Source organism: Tamandua tetradactyla, chromosome 1, assembly GCF_023851605.1.
Source record: "Tamandua tetradactyla isolate mTamTet1 chromosome 1, mTamTet1.pri, whole genome shotgun sequence".
In the NCBI taxonomy this organism is placed as follows: domain Eukaryota; kingdom Metazoa; phylum Chordata; class Mammalia; order Pilosa; family Myrmecophagidae; genus Tamandua; species Tamandua tetradactyla.
In genome coordinates this window covers 181,415,039-181,428,975 of record NC_135327.1, presented here as the reverse complement: position 1 = coordinate 181,428,975, position 13,937 = coordinate 181,415,039, and the positions used below count along the sequence as shown (strand labels likewise).

At 42.0% G+C, this 13,937-nt stretch overlaps 1 protein-coding gene across 2 annotated transcripts in view; it reads right to left on the bottom strand.

Annotated features, from left to right (window-relative positions):
- The window catches only part of TRIM24 (tripartite motif containing 24), a 126,530-nt gene extending 113,144 nt beyond the window's left edge, over nt 1-13,386 (bottom strand). For both annotated transcript variants that reach the window (XM_077144127.1, XM_077144138.1), the window contains exon 1: nt 13,023-13,386. In XM_077144127.1, the coding sequence (XP_077000242.1) occupies nt 13,023-13,386 (364 nt within the window). The remainder of the gene's footprint in view (nt 1-13,022) is intronic.
- Nucleotides 13,387-13,937: the final 551 nt, after the last annotated feature.

The window sequence follows — 13,937 nt, the reverse complement described above, 5'->3', positions numbered from 1 at the left end:
AAAGGGATAAATTCAACAAAAAGACATAGTAATTATAAATACATAGATGAGCTTAAAAATATATGAACCAAATATTGACAAATTAATAGTAGGGGACTTCAATACACCACTTTTAATAACGGATAAAACATCTAGACTATTAAGGAAATAGAAGACTTGACTGATACTCTAAACCAACCAGACCTAAGAGACATATACAGAACTTCACCCAACATAGAATATACCTTCTTCTAGTGACATCGATTATTCTCCATGACAGAACATATCTTAGATCACAAAACAAGTCTCAATAAACCAAAAAATACTGAAATCATACAATGTATCTTTTCTGACCACAGTGGAATGAAGCTAGAAATCAGAGATGGACAAATGGAAACTTGACAAATATGTGGGAATTAAACAACATATTCAAACAATCAACAGGTTCAAGAAGAAATCACAAGCAAAACTAAACAGAACAAAAGAATAAAAGGCCTTTGTGAAAGGAATAGAGACCAATACACAATCATGATTGAAGATTATAACATTCCTTTCTCCATAATTGATAGAACAAGTAGACAAAAACAGACAGACAAACAAAAACAATAAGGGGTGTGTGTGTGTGAGGGTAGTTCAGTGGTAGAGTTCTCACCAGCCATGCAGGAGACAGACGTTCAATTCCCTGCCCATGCACTTCCCTCCCCTGCACCCCCCCCCCAAAAAAAAACCAGTAAGAAAATAGATTTGTACAACAGTATCAACCAACTTGACATTTACTGAACACTACACCCAACAACTACAGAATCTAAATTACTTTCAAATACACATGGTATGTTCACCAAGAAAGACAATATGCTAGGTCACAAAATGTCTGAAAATAAATTTCAAAAGATTTAAATCTTACAGAAAATATTTTCAGACTGCAATGGAATACAGTACATAGAAAGCCCCCCATGTACCTATAAGATACTTCTAAGTATCCCTTGGTAACAGAAAAACAAAATCACAAGATAAATTTTTAAATATTTAACAAAATGTTAATAAAACTCAGCATATCAAAATTTCTTTGTGGAAACTAAAACAAACAAAAAACAAAACATTTTTTTGCACTAAGCAGCTAAAGGCTCAGTGGAAAAATTAAACCTTTAAAACGGAAGACAAACAGATAAAATTAACAAAACCAAACGAGGCAAAAGAGAGAAGATGATCACCACAGATCCTAAACACATAAAAAGTATAATAAGGCAATATTGTGAACAAATGTATGCCAATGAATGTTACAACTTAGATGAAATGGACAAATTTTTTCAATTTGTCAAAAAAGATTCAAGAAAAAGAAAATCTGAATAGCCTTCTATCTCCTAAAGACATTGAATTCCTAATCAAAAACCTTCCTATAAAGAGAACCCATGCCCCAAATGGGACTCACTAGTGAATTCTGTCAAATATTTAGGGAATTTTATAAAAAAAACTTACAGGAAATAGAGGTGGAAGGACATTATGCCATACTTTGAGGCCAATATTACCTTGAAACCAAAATCAGATAGATACAAGAAAAAAATTATGCCACCAATATTCCACATGAACATAAGAAAAAATCCTTAGCAAAATATTAGCAAATCAAACCCAGAAATATATTTAAAAATACATCATAAACTATAGGTACATCCCAAGAACTGATTTAACATATAAAAATCAGTGTGTAATTCACCAAAGTAACAGAATAAAGGAGGAAAAAATACATGATCATTTCAATAGCTACAGAAAAGGCATTTGACAAAATTCAACACCCATTCAAGATAAAATGTCTCAGCAAAACTAAGAATAGAAGGGAACTTTCTCATTTGATAATGGGGGCAGCTATAAAAAACTAACAGACCTAACATATTAATGGAAAAGTACTGAATATTTTCCTCCTAAGATGAGGAACAAACCAAGGATGCCTTCTCCCATTCAAAACTGAAACTGAACTTGTATTTAATATTGTAACTTTTAAAACAATATTAGTAATAATAATCCTAGCTAGTTTAAGAAGGGAAGAAAAAGGCAAAAAGTATAAGTGGGAAAAAAAAGATTATCTGTAGGCAACATTTTAGTTGGCAACAAATAGTTTTAGGAAGTGGCAAGGACTCTACAAATAAGTACTAGATTTAATAAATGAATTTAGCGAGGTAATGGGATACAATCAATATATAAATACAATCAATTGTACTTCAATATACTAGCAACAAACAACTGGAAATATTATTAAATACAAATAATATCAAATAACATCATAAAATAGTTAAGAATAAATTTAACAAAAGATGTGTAAGATCTCTACACTGAAAAATATAAAACAGTGCTGAAAGAAAGTGTAGTGGTTTAGAGCTAGAAAAATATGTTCTTAAACTTAATCAATTTCTATGGGTGGGAACTCTTGTAAATAGGATCTTTTGATCAGGTTTCTTCAGTTAAGGTATGGTCCAGTTGAATCAGAATGGATCTTAATCCTATTACTCAAGGCCTTATGGGAAGGTCACAGAAAGAGAGAAAGCAGGAGGCAAAAGCCAGAAACTGAACATCGAGAGAATGCGGAAGAGATGGGAGAAGCCAGGAGAGGCTGCCACGTGCATTGCCATGTGACAGAAAAGCCAAAGACCAAGGATTACTGGCAACCAGACCTAAAACTCAAAAGAGTATAGAAATAGATCATATGATATAGCCTACTGATTTTTTTAAACAAAACCAGAATGGGGAAATATACTTTTCAATAAATGGTGCTCTTAACATATGGTTTAAATGGACTTCAACCCATTTCTCATACACAAATTACTCAAAATGGATTATAGCTTTAAATATAGAAGCTAAAACTATAAAAATACTTGGAGTAGGCAAAGATTTCTTAGGACACAAAAATCACTAACTGTAAAAGAGAAAAACTGATTAAATTGATCACAATTAAAAACTTCAGGTCTTTGAAAGGCACCATCAGAAAAAAAATGAATAGCTATGCCACAGAGTGAGAGAAAATATTTGCAATACACGTATCTGACAAAGGACCAGGACAGAGAATACAAATAAAGACTTTTTATTTCTCAATAAAACAAACGACCTAATTTTTAAAAAATCTACAAAAAAGCCTGAATTGGAATTGCACCAAAACAAGCAAATAACAAGAACATAAAACCATAAAAGAATGGCCATAAACAGTGGAAAAGATGCTCAGCATTATTATCAGGAAAATAATCATTAAAACCATGAGATTATCATTTCACACTTAGAATAGCTAAAATTAAAGATTGACAATACCCAGTTATAGGGCCTAGGGTATTTGAAAATGTAAACAGCCTGCTATTAAAAAAAAAAATGGCTGTCTAAAGAGCTTCCAGATCTGAAGTTCCAGGAGAGAATGATCCAACACATGTTATATAATCATGGTTCAGCACACTTTATGTAATCTTTTGGCATATTGCCACCTTTGTATAACAATGGTATAAACCTGTCGCTGCATAGATTGTGGTGCAGAGGGGAATGATTAAAGCACAACCACTCTAGCAGCGCGGCAGCTCCTCGTGCTTCCTTTCAATTCACTACTAGGCCAGAACAACTGATCCTTGAGCTGGGACCTGACATTTGGCGTAGTTGGCAGGATATGCTGAGTGGCCCCTCTGCCCCAGAGGATGAAGAACCAGATGGGATGTGGTCCCCCACAGGTTCGTGGTATCCCATGGATCCCACCCCACAGATGACTACCAAGGCTTTGAGAGACCTTGAGGAACCAACATCGTGGTTCCCCAGTGCGGTGCGGTATGGTGGGGAAGTTGTTTGTTTGTTTTTTGTTTTTTTTTTAAACCACGCTGCAAGAACAGCATAAGGAAGCTTCAGCAGCGCAAATGTATGTCTGGAAGCTGCAGCAACGACAAGAAGAATTGAAAATCTGAAGCCCTGGAAGAGTAAGCAGCAGTGCCAGGGCTGCCTGGAATGGAGGGAGTCAGGGAATGAGTCAGCACCATCCTGGGCAAATATTCCCCCCTTATTTCATACCCATCACATAGTAAAACAACAGGTCGAGCACAGCCAACCCTTGGCTCCAGGGTTGACAGATGAGATACACAGCATATATTCTAGAGGGACTCCAGGATCTCACGAGACATGTATGGCAAAAACCCAGTGAAACACTCCCAGCATGGCTGTTACACCTGTGGGATGATGGCGCTGACAGCCTGGAACTCTCAAAAAGCGAAATAGCACAGCTGGGCTCCATAACTACCTGTCTTTCCCTATGACAGTGTATACAAGGCAGCCGACAATTAGCACAAGGTAATTATTCATTGATCAAGTGGTTGATGAGTCTGGCCCGACAGGTCTGACAAAATCCAGGAGAACTCCCAGAGACCACAAGAAGTGGACTACGTATATGGACTTAGTCCAAACCATCTGAGAAATGAGGATGTGACAGATAATGTTCCAGGTCCAGTATAGAACCCCTGATGATGAGTTGTTTGCCACTCACATGAAGGACATGATTTAAGCCACGCCACCTCCTGGCATCTTTGGTGCCTTGGCTGGGATTCTGGCCCCCATGTGAACCACAGGTTACATGAAATAACCATTGCCATGGTATAGTTGGGTGACGTGGAAATATGCAAACAAGAAAAGGGGATGCGTCCAGTGTGGAAAGGAGTAGGGTCACCAACTAAGTGGAAAACGTCCTGTGAATGGAGAAGAGCTGGCAAAGCTGACCGTCCCACCAAGGTATCTCAGTTACAAATGTGGACAGACTTGTCGGCTGCAGGGTGGATCCACAGATTGAGCAACAGCCCAATGAAGTATTATTGGCTTTGTGGAAAGAGTTGCCCTGAGAGCAACGATTCACCAAACTAAAAGGGAAAAAGTAAGCAGAAGGTTGTCCATTACACTTGTGTGATGTCTTACAATCAAGTGACAGAGGTAACTTGAACTTGTTTGACAGGCTGGTAGAGAAGCCCAGATGGTGGGGGAACCAGTAGACTGGAGGTCACAAGTAGAACTATCCATATACTGGTTCCCCTACTATGTACAATGCATTTTAGCCCTAGTGGATATGGGGCAGAATGTACACTGTTGTATGGAAGCCCAGTCAACAGATGGTCCCCTGACCAACACTGATGGGTATGCAGAACATATATTTTGGGTAAGACAGGCCACAGTGGTGCTGGGCATTGGTCATTGCCACAGAATATATATTGGGCATGGACGTTTTGCAAGGACTGACTTTGAGAACAACCTAAGGAGAATTTCAGTTGTAGGTACGAGTGCTTAGTGGTCATCCTCATCACCTGCCGGTGTGCCTACTGGAGCTCCAAAGAGTCACAAAGGTACAACAATACCAGCTACCCGGAGGACATGAGGAAGTTGGGCAAATGATCCTACAGCTGGAAAAGGCAGGAATCGTAAGGGCAGAACACAGCCCCTATAACTCTCTGGTGTGTCCCTTCTGAAAGCCAGATGGGACATGGAGAATGACTATTGATTACCATGAACTCAATAAAGTCACCCCTCCTCTACATGCTGCAATACCATCAATGACCGATATACTGGACCAATTAACTATTTCCTTGGGACGATACCACTATGTGGTGGACTTGGCCAATATGTTCTTTTTCACTGACCTGGTTCTGGAGAGGCAGGACCAATCTGCTTCCACACGAGAAGGGCAGCAATGAATCTTTGTGGTATTGCACAGGGGGTATCTACATAACCCTACCATTTGCCATAGGTTGGTGGCTCAGGACTTGGCCACTTGGCAACATAAGTCCAAAAGTCCAAGTTTCCTTATGCCATTATATAGATGATACATGATAACATCTGATTCTCTTGCAGATCTAGAAGGAGCCGTGAACAGTTTGCACCATGCATTGGATACCTGGGGATAGGCAATCAAAGAGGCCAAGGTCCAAGGGCCTGGATGGTCTGTCAAGTTCTTAGGAGTTATCTGGTTGGGTTAGACCAAAGTGACCCCAGAAGCCATGATAGATAAAGTCCAAGCATATCCAAGGCCAACTGCTGTAAAGCAGCTGCAAGGTTTTTAGGCCTCTTGGGATATTGGTGGGTCGTTATCCCTCATTTGGCTCAGACTTTGCACCCTCTGTATGCCCTGGTCAAGAAAGGTACTCCTGGAATTGGGGGAATGACCAGGAACACACCTTTGCGGCAGCAAAAAGAGGAGCAGAGCAGTAGGCATCACAAGTGGTGGATAAGACAGTTTCTTTCCACCTGGACTTGACAGCCCATGAAGTAAGCTTTGGTTAGGGACTTAGGCAGTATCAGGGTAAACACCAGGTTCCTACGGGGTTTTGGTTCCAGTTATAGAAGGGAGCAGAGGTGAGATACTCCCCCATTCAGCAGCAATTAGCCGTTGTCTATGCTGCACTGCAAGCAAGCTGATTACAGGCCCATAACTGGTGCTAGTGCCTACCACGCTCCTTATAGCTGGCTGGGTATGTATATGGGAAGACAGCCCCCTGTACCGGTGGACATCTGGTATATAAGATGGGTCTAGTAGAAGCAATCCACCCCACTGGATGGCAATGAGTTTACGATTCAGGAACAGGCCAAAGTTCTGGATATACAGTGGACACTGCATGCCCCATATAGACCGCAAGCTGTGGGAATGACTGAAAAGTACAATGGCCTCCTAAAAGAAAAGCTTCAGGTTTTGGTCCGAGAAAATAACACTGAAGGAATGGGCTACCCGAATGACTACTGCAGTTCGCCTATTGAATGAACAGCCTCAGTGCATAGGCTATCCCAGGTAGACTAGGAGTAAGAGGGCGAGCATTGCCCTTGCACATACAAGTAAAAGGAAGCAATGCCATGTAAAGAACCCATGTGTGGGAAGGAGGGTTATTATTACCTGTTCCGCATGTTTTGCTCCCAGGGACAATGGATAAATGGACCTGGCAGTGGAAAATATTAACAGAAGTCCCTTCCTGGGTGGTATGTCTTTTACCATAGAGAGATGAGATAGCCCGAGGTTTGCAGGTACAATCTTGGATTGTAAGGTGGCCACATCCCATGAGCATGTCCCTTCCTGACAATGGGAAAGGTTCTTTGTTTCAAGAAACTTATGTCTTGCATTCCTGGCCTAGACCCCTCATGCCTATAGAGCTTCATCCTGATGGTGCTAGCATAGCCTGAGGGGACCTGGTTTGGTACTTCCACCCGGGGCAGAACCCCCTGGCTGCCACTATCCTTTCACAGGAAGAACAGGTGGCCTGTATTATGCCTGAGGGACGAGATCTGCCAATGATGGTTTCTAAAGCTTTGCTATTTCTTCAACCAGGATGATTGTGGCCAACAGCCTGGCATCATGGGTCCATACCTACACAAAGGTCCACAATGTTTCTCATTGCTGGATATGTACTGAATTTTCAGCAGATATAGCTGAAGGACTTCCATGGCAGACAGCACCTGCTACTTAACAGAACTGGACCTGGCTACAGCAGATTAATTGCAGCTTCCCAGCCTAGGAAGTACAGTGAGCAGCTGAGACCTTGCTCCACTGAGACGTGAACAATCCTCCCCGCTCTTTGGATATGTTATCCAAAACAGCTGGGGATGGCTATGGCTGAACATGTAGATTTGAGGGAAAAGGTGCCACGGTGTATTGAGCTGCCTCAGGGAGACTCCCAGTGAGTAGTCAGATGGATCCCCAAGTCTTTTTGCAATATCACCTTAATGTCTACAGTCTCTAGAAAATGGTGGGATGGTGCCCATATATAGGAACATACATAGGATTGACTTCCCAAGATTTGTATGTGGGTTTGTAGATCATATGAATGGCCCTACCTACTCACTATTTGGATGGTACAGTGCATGTGGGGATGACCCTTTTGGGCGAATCCTCACTTCCATTCCAGAAACACCCCAAAATTGGGATATGGTATATCACTGTTGGCACCATGTGAAACGAGTTGCCTTGTGTTTTTTTCCTTTAGCCCCTTTCCTTCCAGAAGCCAGAACCATTAAGACAGAAATAGACATTGAGGCTCTAGCTAAGCATATGGCTTGTGCCTTTAATCAAACAGGAGAGGCTTTAACTTTAATGATGGATGAAACCACCCAAATAAGAAAGATTGTTTTACAGAATAGAATGGCCCTAGACCTTCTAACAGCTGCTCAAGGAGAAACCTGTGCAGTTTTACATGTTGAATATTGTATATATGTCCCTGACAATCAAGATTCTGTTGAGGATGTTTTACATGAAATGGATGGAGAGGTACAACCTATCCAAGCCCTCTCATAAGACCCTTTGAAATCCTAGTGGACATCCATGACTGGGACTTGGCAATGAGTGATAACTTTGGCTTGTCTCACCAGGTTTTAGGCAGTCTTTTTGTTGCTCCCTCTATTGTTGTGGTCTGTTGGCCCAAGGTGCTGTCCTATGGGGTAAGGTATCCCCCAAATGCAGGCTGTTTAAGGGGTGGAGTGTGGGCCCCAGGGTATATGAATATGTAAACAGCCTGCTGCAAAAAAAATGGCTGTCTAAAGAGCTTCCGGGAGAGAATGATTCAGCACATGTTAATATAACCATGATTCAGCACATGTTATATAACCATGATTCAGCACATGTTATGTAATCTTCTGGCATGTTGACACCTTTGTAATAACAATGATATAAAAATCCGTCACTGCCTAGATTGCAGAGTGGAGGGGAATGATTAAAGCATGACCACTCCACTGGTGCTTCCTTGTGCTTTCTTCCAATTTGCTACTGGGCCAGAAAGACTGATCCTTGAGCTGGGACCTGACACCACTGCAGGCAAGGGTATGGATTAACTGGAACTCTCATATTTCCGGCAGGAAATGGTACAACCAGCATAGAGATACATTTGTCATACAAACAAGAAATTCTAAGTATTTATCTAAGGGAAAGACTTGTCTAAAAATATTCATAACAGTTTTATTTATAATAGCCTCAAACTGAAAACAATACTAATTTCCATTAACAGGTAAATGGATAAACAAATTGTGTATACAACTGATACAATGTGAATCAATCTTAAAAACACTTTATGCTCAGCATAAGCCAGATATGAAACAGTACAAAATATACTATTCCATTTCTATTAAATTCTAAACAAGCATTAGATCTGGCTGTCAGAAAAGGGGGAAACAGATTGTAAAAGACAACAGGAAACTTTTGGGGGCAATGGAGATATACTATATCCTGATTAGAGTGGTGATGACATGGATGCACAAATTTATCAAAACTCATTAAACTATAAATTTAAAATGTATGCATATTATTACATGCATATTATACTTCAAGTTAATTTAAAAACAAAGAAATTTTAAATGGTCTCATAACTAATGCATATACATTAGTCTTCTTCCTTGATTAGATTAAAAGTAGATTGGAGGTGGTACAACGTGGTGTGACAGTGGCTCAGTGGCAGAATTCTCGTCTGCCATGCTGGAGACCCGGGTTTGATTCCCAGTGCCTGCTCAGGCCAAAAAAAAAAAGTAGACTGGAAGACTGAGACAACATCTTATACTTCTACAATTTTCTATGATGCTCAGTCTTTAAAAGAGCTCAGGAAATTCACAAATTTGACTGACTCGACTGGGAAGAGACCTATCAAGCTTATCCAAGGATAATACTTCAAATACAAAAACACTATCAATCCTTTGCCATTATACCTTGTACTTATAACACCAAAAATGTTCAGTGTTATTCCTCAAGGATTAGTTTGTCTCCCCATTTAATGTACCTAAAGAAATTCCATTTTCTATGCTCTGCCCTCTTTAGTGGATATAAATGCATGTTAAGAAATGACAATCAAGGCTGAGGTGGTCATCTAACTACAGCTTGTAGGCACTCACCACCATTTCTTCCTAGAGGCAGCCTTAGAAAAGGACAATTTAGACCCTGGGGGGTTTGGACTAATGTTCTCATTGGGTTTGGTTCTGCCTCCACAGACCGTTTTGGAAAACTAAAAGTATACTATGTTGGCAGGTATAGTTACCATTTCTTCCTAGAGGCAGTCTTAGAAAAGGACAATTTAGACCCTGGGGGGTTTGGACTAATGTTCTCATTGGGTTTGGTTCTGCCTCCACAGACCATTTTGGAAAACTAAAAGTATACTATGTTGGCAGGTACAGTTGGGACTGAACATTTGTAAACTGTAATACTTTTTTTTTGTTATTAGAAATTAGCTTTATTTCTCCTTTTTAAAAGGTTAAGACATTTTATTGAGCTTTCTACAAAATATGAGTTAAGAAGGATTCACTTTCTATAAATTTCATTTAAGATAAAGGGAGCCATCAAAAAATATTGTATAGAAAGAAGATCTAGCTCTGACAGTGTTGAGTACTACTACTCTAAACCCTGAAATTTGATCTTAATTTTCTAAAGAATCCTCTTACGAATGAACTGTATTCTGGAACAATACTGATTGAATTATAAAGAAAACCAAGTTTTAATATTATACTCTAGAAATATTAAACTATTCCAAATTAAGTAGAATTAGACCCTGTGGAGAGGGGACTGAAAATGTAAACTTTTAACAAGAATACAAGGTGATTCTACTAGAACTAGAGTTTGAAAATCTGTATCTAAATCTAAACAGGAAGAGTACAAACTCCAACATGGTAAGGGGCTGCAACAAAAGCTGTTTTGTTTGGCCTACAGTACGGACCTATATCTATACATTTTCTTTAATTATCTACAAATACCTAATACTAGAGAAATTTTACACACACACACACACACACAGACTTCTCACTTAAAAAAATAATACATACATACATATATATCCTTCAACATTGGTCCTGTTCTCTACTGCTGAGCTAAGTACATTTTGCTGCCTTTTCACTCTCCATCTTTTCCTATTACCTTCCCCCCAGGCTCATTGTTCACCATCTCAATTTTGTGCTTAGTCTCTGTAGGTATTGTAGTTTTAACTCACAATGCCTTGAATCCACAAGTTGTTCAGGATAATGAAGAGTAGAAATGATCAAATGAACCCCATTTATTTAGTTATGAAATACATCACCTCAACTTTTGCTTCAGCTAGTATTAAAATCTGTTTGCAAGGAGAAAGAGAAAAATACTCAAGTCAGCAAGATCAGGATAACATTTTTTAATTCATTGAAGATAACACCAACCCTTTTTAAGAGGTGTCTTTTAAAATATAATTTATTAAAGACCTTTTTCTTAGTCTTCCACTAGAGTACATAATAAAAATAGTATCTCTCAATTTAACTACTTTCCTTGAACTCTTGCTTTCAATACAAACACAAAGATAAAAAATATTTGGAGATTAGAATTATGTAGACTATTTTGAGAAGTCTAAATTTGCAAACCTGTCTCAGAATCAAGCATCAGAGCTTTTATAACCCATATTCTCATTCTGCAGGTCTAAATGTCACTGCCGGGCACACAATAAATCTTAATTCTAAAGTGATGCAAATCTCAGATCATAATTGGTTACCAGACTATTTTCCCACTTAAAGTTTAAATAAAAGAAACCTTAAAATGTATCTAAAAGTTAAGAACTAAGATTTAACTTTAACCTGTACTAACTTTTCAAGAGGTGGGCCACTTCAATGTTGAAGAGCAAATTAGTGTGAAGGATCTGTAATTGCACCCTACTTGCAAGTTAATGAAATAGCCTATCACGGTAGAATGCTGGCAGAAGTAATGAAGAACAGTTTATTACTTAAAACAATAGCATAAGCCAAACATGAGCATTTTTTGCACTGGTTGCCCCAGCCCCAGTTCCCAGAGGGTAACTGAAGAGGGCGGGTTGACACCTGCACAGGCAGCAGTTGTGTTACAGAAGAGGAACCCTATGCTTAGGGAACCTCAGTCTTTTATGTGGACAATAAACATATGTGCCACTATTCTCTATTTTCCAAATATCCTTGAAAAAAAAACAAGATGAAACAAAGGGCGTATCTCACAGACATGACGTGCAGAAACAGAGATCCATGGTGTTTCTCACAACTAGCACAGCTCCTGATATTTAATTAATTAGACTCTAAGACCACAATCTCTTTGGAGCCTCAATTTTATATACCACTTGACCTCAATTATTTAATTAGCATTTTCTCAAATTAATTCAACTATTCTCTCTAAGAAGTGCATATTTAAAATAATTCCCCATTTCCAGTTATTTGGTATTTTTAAAAAGTGCTCAAGTATTTTCAATATTAAAATTTTAAAAACTTCAAGCATTCTATTAGAAACAAGTAACTACTATGCTTATAACTTACTTTAAATGTTTCAAACCTGTTAACACGAGCAACGGGAACTACCTGTCAAAAGTCTCATTATACAGTAACAAACACCACAAAAAGAACTGTAACTTAAGCATTTCCAGCTGCTGTCTTAAAAATACTGGAGAATCTCTGCCCCGAATCACTTTGGATTGTTCTATTTTTCTTCACCGTTTACCTTCTAAAAATAAAACCTTTGAAAGGGAAAGACAAAACACCGTCTCTTGGTTCCTTTGTCCCATCAGAGGGGAGAGAAGACAATTAGACACGCATTAAGGTAACGAACCCAAAATACACAAAACAGGAAATAGACGGCATCCAACCTACAATCAATCATCAAATAAAGACCGCATCACTTAATCCTTATTCCTCCCTTCCCCACTCCAGTTCAAATAACGTGGGTATATAGGAGATGATTAGAATCAGATGGACCTGGACAAAGCTTTCGGTATACAGCGGGCAGCAGCAAAGAACCCGAGATACAGACTACAGCACAGTTCGAGAGGTTTACAAAAGTCCGGGTCACATGGGCCACCCAACCCTGGAGGAGAATGCTCAGAAGCAAAAGGAGCAGCAGCTTTGCCAAGTCCTCAGCACCCACGGAAGTTGCTCGCGGAACGCGCGGAACGCTGCAGAGCGCGCTGGCCCACCATGTCACCGCCGCCAACACAGACCCTCCTCCTCGCCCCTCCCCCGCCGAGCTCCCCGGCGGCGGCGACGTGACAGCGGGTCCCGGCGCACAGAGGCGCCCGCCTCCCCGGCCCGGGCTCCCCCACGCGTCCACGGTCAGCTCTCACCTTGGGTGACGAACGGCGATGTGCCACTGACTGGCGAGCCAGAGGCGGGAACGGGCGGCGGAGTCTCAGCCGAGCCCAGCATCGGTGCAGGGAGCATAAGGAAGCGCTGGGGCACCGGCAAGCAGCGCTGGCAGAAGGAATGCAGGCAAGGAAGCAGCTTGGGCGCCCGGCTCTGGATGTTCTGGTGGCACACGGCGCAAGTGTCCAACAGGTTGAGCCGGGCCGCCTCGCCCCCGCGCTCCGAGTCGGGGCCCTGCCGACTCTCGGCCTCGTTCTCTCCGCTCGGCGCTGCCGAGGGCCCCCCCGTGGCCGCCGAAGCTGCCGCCGCCGCCGGGGCCGCCGCCTTCTCCACAGCCACCTCCATTGTCCTGCCCCCGCCGCCGCCGCCGCCGCCGAAGAAGGGCGAGCGCGGTCTCCGCCCGCAGCCGCCGCCGCCGCCGCCCCCGACGACCTCCTCCTTCTCTTCAGAGACCGCTCTGTAGACCCTCAGGAGCGAGAGGGAGGAGGGGAGGAGCCGGGCCGAAGAAGCTTCCTCAGGCCCCAGGGATCCGCCTCCCGGGTGGCGCAGCCGGAAGACCGGGATCTGTCAGCCGGGACCGTTTCTCGCACCGGGAGGCTGCGCCCCCTCCGTTTCGCCAACCGCCGCGGTGCTCGCGGAATCCGCCCGGCCCACCCTAGCCTCCTCCCTCACGCTCCGCTGCCTACCCGCCTTTCTCTCCTACCCCACTGCCTACCTCAGTTCCCGCCCCCGCCCTCCCTCTCCCAGCAACTGAGGCGACCGCAAAGAGCGCACCGGCCAATAGCCGCCGTGCCTGGCGAAGGGGTGGGGCCGGGCGAAGCCCGGGAGGCTCACTCGGCCCCCGCGGGAGGCTGGGAGGTGGGAGGGCAAGTGTCCAGCTCCGCCCCCTCGAACTC